The 7,409-nt window shown below is 46.9% G+C and overlaps 1 protein-coding gene across 2 annotated transcripts in view; it reads right to left on the bottom strand.

Moving 5' to 3' along the window:
* Window positions 1–519: 519 nt before the first annotated feature.
* Window positions 520–7,409, bottom strand: part of LOC8050867 — an 11,995-nt gene continuing 5,105 nt past the window's right edge. For both annotated transcript variants that reach the window (XM_042294425.1, XM_042294424.1), the window contains exons 2-5: window positions 6,917–6,982; window positions 5,710–5,868; window positions 3,913–4,011; window positions 520–940 (exon numbers count right to left, since the gene is read on the bottom strand). In XM_042294425.1, the coding sequence (XP_042150359.1) occupies window positions 878–940; window positions 3,913–4,011; window positions 5,710–5,868; window positions 6,917–6,937 (342 nt within the window). In that variant the 5' untranslated portion in view covers window positions 6,938–6,982 and the 3' untranslated portion in view covers window positions 520–877. The remainder of the gene's footprint in view (window positions 941–3,912; window positions 4,012–5,709; window positions 5,869–6,916; window positions 6,983–7,409) is intronic.

Raw genomic sequence — 7,409 nt, 5'->3', positions numbered from 1 at the left:
AAAAAAAAAAGAAGACCATTTTACCACAGCGCAGCGTCTGCTTTCCACATCTTTCAACCCCCAGAACCTTCGCTATCGCTAGTTCCGGGGATTAGCGAGAAAACCTTTGCGATGTCAATCATTTCGTAGAAAGTTAAGCATTCCATTTACCGGTGTGTCCTGTCCTTAGTTCGCCTTCACGGGCTTTAAAATCTGCTGGCCTTGCTGCAGTGTGCTGTGCGCATTGTAAAGCCGGAACATCCCAGACAGGGTTTCACCCGGCAACCGTGACCAAGGTCCAGCAACGTCCTCAAAGCTTTGCCTTTCGGGGCCGTCTTCGCATGTCTCGTGGTCCCACGTCTCAAGATTTAGGCTCAAGTTGCAACTTTTTTTTATTGCCTTTTACCATTTTTTTACACCAGATAAATGGCATGTCCTTTTTTTTCAAACTGTATATCACATTTTTAACACGAGTAATTACAAAATGTGTAATCTCCTTGAAACTACTGCCCTAAAGTAATGCATTACATTACTTAATTACCCGTCCAAGAAAGTAATTCATTACCCATTACCACGAAAATGTAATTACTCTAATTTTATTACAGTAATGTCATTACTACTGCCATACTTTTGCTCTCGGAAGTGTTTCCGTGTTCCTTTATTGCGATAATATGATATTCCCCCCTCATGCGGTGCTCTCAATGGAGTGCCTCGGCCCATTAAGGAAATAAAATTAAATGAAATAAAGAAATTTCCCTCTTATCGCGTTTCTTTTTCTTTCGCAACTCTTCGATGATTTTCATCCATCAATCGTTTCCGAACAAGGTCGAACGAGTTGTTGGCGCCGCATCCATTTAGACGAGCACGGCAGGTATTTATTTATCGCGGCGAGGCCGTGCTACATCTTGGAGCCGAACATCATGTAGATGGCCATCAGGAGTCCGAGGACAATGCTGAAGAGCTGCAAGAACCAGACCAGAGATCTGAGTAGCCGAACGAGAAGTATCCCGTAACTTTTCAAAACGACACACAGGCGGCTCTGACGTCCTGCCGCTGTCGTAACTGCGCATGGGCGATCGCGGGCGTGTTCGTAAACGGCGCGTTGGTCTCTACGCAAGGTGCAAGGTACATTACCCAAAACATGTTAACAGGCAATCGTTACAGCGCTGAGGTACCACGTTGAATACTATCGTTTTCAGGATGGTAACGGTCTGTATAGAAAACAGAATGATAGTTGAGGCGAGGGTACATATAACGAAGCGTAGCAGGCGTAAAAGCGGTCGGCTTCACAGCGGAGCTGTGGTCAATGCTAGTTTCCCCAGGATCGTGTCCGTCAGCAAACAAATGACGATAGAGAACTCTGGACAGGTATGCCGCCATCTATGGGCGACGGCGGCAACCAGACAACCGGTTGTCTGGTTGCCGCCGTCGCCCATAGATGGCGGCAACCTTTCGAGCCTTTCCAATCTGGCTTGCCGTCTTGCGGCCGGCCATTACTTCATTCCCACCATAGTACAGCTTCGCTGGCCTTCCTTCTTCACCAGAGTAGAAAGGCTGAAAGTTATTTTTTTATATACCTCTTTTTCTTTTAAGTGTTGATTTTACGGACAGTATTTGATTGCCTGGAAAGGCCCATCGGATGCGTCCAAGGACACTATAGCTGCGAAGGCACGCGACGCAAGTATACACCTACAGCCATAAGCGCCAACTACGGGGGGGCAGTGGGGCTCGTGCCCCCCCCGGACGGCTTCACGGGGGGGCAGAGCCCCCCCCGGCCCCGGCCCGGGATTTTTTTTAAAGAGCTTGGCTTGGGTCTGCGCCCATCGACAGTGGACTGTTGGCCGTCCTGACTGGCAGCTATTTCACAGGGGAATGTTTATTCCCGCTTCTTACGTCCTTTCAGGCTTTTAAATGGTGGATCTCGGGACAGTGACAGGTCAGACATTCAGTGGAAAATTCCCCTCAGACGGAGTTAGATGCGCGGAATATGTTGTCTGAATGAACAGCTGAAGTGCCCGCTTCAGCTATGACAGGCTAAAAAAAGTCTTGAAAGCGTCGCGACATCTCTGTCGGTTTTTAGACAACAAAAATGCTTCTGAGAATAGGAAGCATCCCCGACACAGTGAGTCAGTGACTGATTCTGCAGACCTGCTCGCCAAGAAAAAAATTTTAATTTCTTGCGCGTCTACAAATGAATGCCCTTTCGGCCAAGAAAATATTGTACACATTTTTGATTGGTCAGTGAAGGGCTTTACTACCAGTCTTGTCACCGAACAGCGACTCGAATACTCGTCCAGAAAACAACTTTTGGCGGAAAAATTTGTAACCCCAGCTTCGCACAAGGTATAGTGGTATCAAATGGTCTTTGCTACCGTCTGAGAATTATTTTTGGCCCTCTTAAAATTGAAGTCAGTCGTATAATTAAAGCTTCTTGTGCCACCATTACCCCACTCTCCCCTGCTGCATGTGTTAACAAAATAAACAAAACATGACAATAAAATGCACACCAGAAGCCAAATAACAGCATCGCAAAACACAACAAAAACAAAGGGACACTGCTTTGAAACAAAAGCCTGTGGGGAAGAGAGCGATTGGGCCTTCGGAGTCTCTACGAAGGCCAACTTTGGGGAAAGAATAATCATCATGCCCGATACGTGTTCCTTTTGTCATTTTTAAAACGTTTGTATGGACAGTGCGGCGCTAGGCGGTACAATCCGCTCCCCTTTTCCGTTTTATTCTGAATAGGCTTCACGAACATTCCCAGGGAAGGCATTCATACATATACGCCGCAAACAGTCAGTAGAATAGCAAGTGCTTGATCACTTCCTTTGAGGCAAGGTCACCGGAGCTTATTACCTGTGGAAACTATTTTATATTAACTCCCTGGGTTGAGGCTTATTTGACAAAGAGACGGAAGCAACTGAAGGATCGTGATTGGAGTCCCGGAATAACGAGCGGGGCCAAGCGAAGTTCAATTGAAACTTAAACCGTGAGCCGACACGAACACCGCAAATGGAAACCTAAACTCAGAACCCATTGACATTCTTGAAACGTAAGCCGTTCTCATAGGAAGTCGACTCGCCCAGTTCCGACTCGGCTAAGAACGTGACAGTTCGTCCGGTATCCTGTGTAAAAATTAAGACGAATGGCTCTCCGATGGGTCCCTGCGTTGAAAAGCGAAGTGCAGCTCGTCAAAAAGTAATTACACGAGGCGGCGCACCGAAAGGAACGAGCATCCCGGACAGCAAGGTCGCCGCGTGGGGAGCGTGCCTCCAGGCGGAGAGTGCGCGTAGACAAGCCCTGCCGACGGCAACTTGTGTCTGCTAGGGATCAAAGGATTAACACTTTTGGTGCGCCTGCGTATCCACTCGGGGAGTTTGGTACTATATGGGCATCTCAAAATACACTTTACACACAAAAAGCCCCCAAAATTTAGATCCTTGGTGCAACAAGTAGGAATATTCCTGAAATACGTGTTTTACTGGTCACATTTATGCAACAAAATTTTAGACCCGAACTACCCCTGCAGAAAAAAAAAAGATTCACTTTTTTGTACTGGTAGTTTAGTCTTGCAATATGTTTGCATAAATGTGGCCAGTAAAACACATATTCAGAGAAATTTCTACTGGATGCGTCAAACCGCTGAAGTTTCCGGGTCATTCTTTTGCGGAGCGTCTTATTTGGGGACACCAGGTAGTTAGCTGTCACAATGTCCGTGTCCGTTTGTTTATGTCCTTGTCCCTTTTTCTCCAGTCTCCGGTTTACCAAAATGCTCGGTAAAGGCTCCGACTGCTGCAGGTGACCCTTATGGGGAGAACCCACGCAACAAATAAAACAAGGACCTTCTTCTCCTCTCCCCCCCCTTTTTTTTTTGAGCCACATTCCGGGTCTGCCCCCCCCCCGGGAAAATGGAAACTCTACGCCGCTGCCTACAGCGCTGATGATACCCAGGGCTTCGGTGTGGCCATGGCTGAAAATCAGGAAACCTGCGCTGAGGAACAAGAAGCAGCCGCATCCGTAGTAGGTCACCGACTGGGCAAACAAAGAGAGAGAGAGAAAATAAAAGGAAGAACAATTGTAACTATAAAAACACTTAAGTTTTTTTATTATTATTTTTTAGCTATTTACTAAACACGATTTCAGAATTCCAAGGCTTTGAAACTCTTGACATGTTATTTAAAATCAAAATAGCTATTGAGAAAACGCAAAATAACGGTTATGCCAAATCCACCATTTTTTTTTTTTTCGGGCAGTCTAGAAAGCACGGTATTTTATTCGTTTTTTTTTTATTTTTTAATATTTTTGCTGGCGTGAGCTTCTTTAGCATACAAATTCCACACACCATCAAACTTCTTGTGACCCTCTGAAGACGAGCTTGTACGTACCCCAAATTACAACCTCTGACGTCACGTTTCAGTGTCGCCACTACATCCCCTCAGCCGGTCAGGCCAACTTCTAAAATTTCATTACTTCGCGAAAAGGAGATCACAGTGTTTACTAATCTGTTCAACTAATTTTGAGACAAATCAGGGACTAAAATTTAGCCGGAAAAGAAACCTTCCTGGTAGCTGAGTTGCAGAAAGATTGGTTCAACAGATCAATATATGCAGCTAGCCCAGCTTTTAAGCCAAATTATAGGTCAAACATTTATTTTTATGCGAAAGTATTGCATGCCTCATTACGCGAAAATCTGGCGTCGTCGGCGGCGTGACCTTGACTCTAGCGTGACCGAGCGATGATACCAAAAATGGCCGATGGCGCAAAGAGAAAAAAACACGTCAAAAATGCTCGCGATCGTAGTCAACTTTCTCTGGGAGGTTCTTATGAACAAAGTAAATTAACGACTTTGATTTGGTACGTTTCGGTATGACGAAATAATCCCCGGAGAAGGGAACAAGGGGGACAAAGGACAAATACAAATCTCCGAAACAGCCGTGTTTGGAGATTTGCTGAGAATCGAACCCGGGCTTTCGGTGTGCGAGACGAGCACGCTCCCCGACGCCACGGCGGCTCCACGGTTCCGGCTGACTAAAGGTGTGCCCAGTGATGCTTTCGCATCGCCACACATAAGCAGACTCTGGCAAATTTTTTTTCTTTCGCGAAGTTATATTATTTTAAAATTTTGTCCTCATCGCTTTCCCACACTCCGAACTTGTTCTCGACGGGTTACAACAAGTTTGGTTGAATGCCGTAAAAACTCACTCTAGCAAAAAAAAAAAAAAAAAAAAAAATGCGCGACCTATTGTTTTTTAAATATACTGCGCCTGCTCAACCTGAAAGTTTTACGGGTGAGAGAAAGTGCGGGTGAAATGTGAATGTTAGCTTTGGCGTGGCGCATTCAGTTGCGGTTTTCTGAAGTGTTATTTCGGGACTCAGCATCAGAGGAGGGAAACTGAGGGAGAGAAGGAGAAAGGGTTCGGGGAGCGTCAGCTAGCACCGAGCTCTGATTGGAAGGATTAGTGGAGAGACGCAAAGCCAAAGGCCAGTTACCTGGCAGTTCTACTCACTGCTCGAACGCCTCCGGCGTTCTAACGCGAGACACCGCGCGATGAGCAGACGACGCTCTTGCTCGCTCTGATCGGCGCGCCTAGAGACAAGGGCAGCCCTACCCACTAAACCTTCCAATCAGAGCTCGATGCTCCGTCGCGACCCCATCTCCAACTCTCCGTACATGATATCCATATCAAAATCCATCGAAGGCCGTCCCTCGTCGAACTCGAAGGAACTCACAAAGACGGTGATCGAGCTGTCGAGACTGCTGAAGAGGCCCTGGCAGGCCAGGTACACGCCCATCAGGGAATAGGTGAAGCTGATGTAGCGGACGTACATGAAGACGTCCGAGTGGTTCTTCGTCAGGTTCACCATCAGGAACAGTGCCATGGACAGCGCCTGCCGCGAGGCACTCGTTGAGCCGCCGCAGATCCCGACAGCGTCCGGCGTCACGCACTCGGTTCCCAATGGCAAGCACTCCCGCTTCGGGTGTTCAATTCGGTTCAGTGCATTATGCACCAACGCGCTTCTGTACAAACAAGCCCACACCAGGCGTGGGTGACTGCGCATGCGCAGAAACCAAGTTCAAAAGAAGTGCGTCCACGCATGCCTTTTTAGACTTAGGCTAGGTGGCGCAAGCTACCGCCCGTTACAAAGGGTATGATGGCAGCGCCACTGCGGTACCGATACCGACCGTGACATCGGAGGGTTAAGTCTGCATGCGTGAGCCGATAAGATTGCCAGAGAGCGAGCTTCCCAAGCTGTCGTTGAATATATACATGACTGTAAACAGTGAGAGTGTCCGTATATAACAGTTTGATTAATTATCAAGATGCACATTATACATAGCTTGCACGTGACGTCGATCGCGGCCATGCCGGCATTTTATGTGCCACGACGGCCGCGAGCGTTCGGTTCACAGTGCTAGTTTCACACCGCAGAAGTCGCAGTTAGAAGGAACGTAGAAATTAAACATTTTTGATGTGTGCCTTGCGAAAATCACAGAATTTATCCTGGTTAGTTGGAGTCACCAGTGATTTCCCTGCACCCCCTAGGGAGTTGTACACTCTCTTCTTTTTTTTTTTTTTTTCCTGAAGGCATTTGTTTAATTTGCCACGACTCCTCTATTCTCAATGCCCCCCCCCCCCCCCCCCCCCCCCTAAACATTTTGACACCCCCTAATTTCAATTCCCGGGGAAACCCCTGGTTGGAGTACAATCGTTTCAGGGAGAAAATTCCGTCTATAAACAGGGAACGCGGGGCAATTGACAGCAATGGTGTTGAGAAGAAGAGGAGGACTGGTATATTTTGTGGAAAACAACAAAACAAGCAAATTGAGTTTTTTTTCTCAATGGACAGAAGTAGTTTGTCTATAGAAAGGGTACATTTCTAGACTTTCCAGACCACATAACGATGTTTCGTAGGGGGCTGGATTGGAGAACCATACCATGATTGCTGTGGCCGACATGCCCTGTCTGCTCTGACAATAGTACAGGTCCAGGTGCACTCCTCCCTGCCATAAAAAAGAAATAGAGAGAAATATGGAGTGAAAAGATAGAGCAAGGTGTTACAAACACGCGCAAAGAGGAATCGCCACTTTTTGCTCGTTCGTTGTAAAGCCCAAGCGACAGGCGCGATCTGCAGCAAGTATATACGGGACAACCACGCGCTCAAAAAGTTGAAAGCGCCAATCGCGACCATAAATAATATAGATTGTTGCAAGTTAAAGGGTAATTCGGGTAAAGTTTTCTTGATTTTAGGGTTATGACACTTTTTAGTGAAGGAAGTGTCCCCAAATTACAAATTGACCTTTTTTTATGTTTTGTAGCCAAAGCTACAAGCGCGAGTGGACACGTGGCTAGCTTTGAGACGTGCATTTCTAGCCCGAGTGCTCGCTTTGTGGAAGAACTTATCAAAGCAGTGACTTCGTGCTCTCGTGC

Source organism: Ixodes scapularis, unplaced genomic scaffold (genome assembly GCF_016920785.2).
Source record: "Ixodes scapularis isolate PalLabHiFi unplaced genomic scaffold, ASM1692078v2 PGA_scaffold6__148_contigs__length_123643588, whole genome shotgun sequence".
In the NCBI taxonomy this organism is placed as follows: Eukaryota; Metazoa; Arthropoda; class Arachnida; order Ixodida; family Ixodidae; genus Ixodes; species Ixodes scapularis.
The sequence above is the reverse complement of the archived record's forward strand: the minus strand, read 5'-3'. Positions and strand labels throughout refer to the sequence as shown.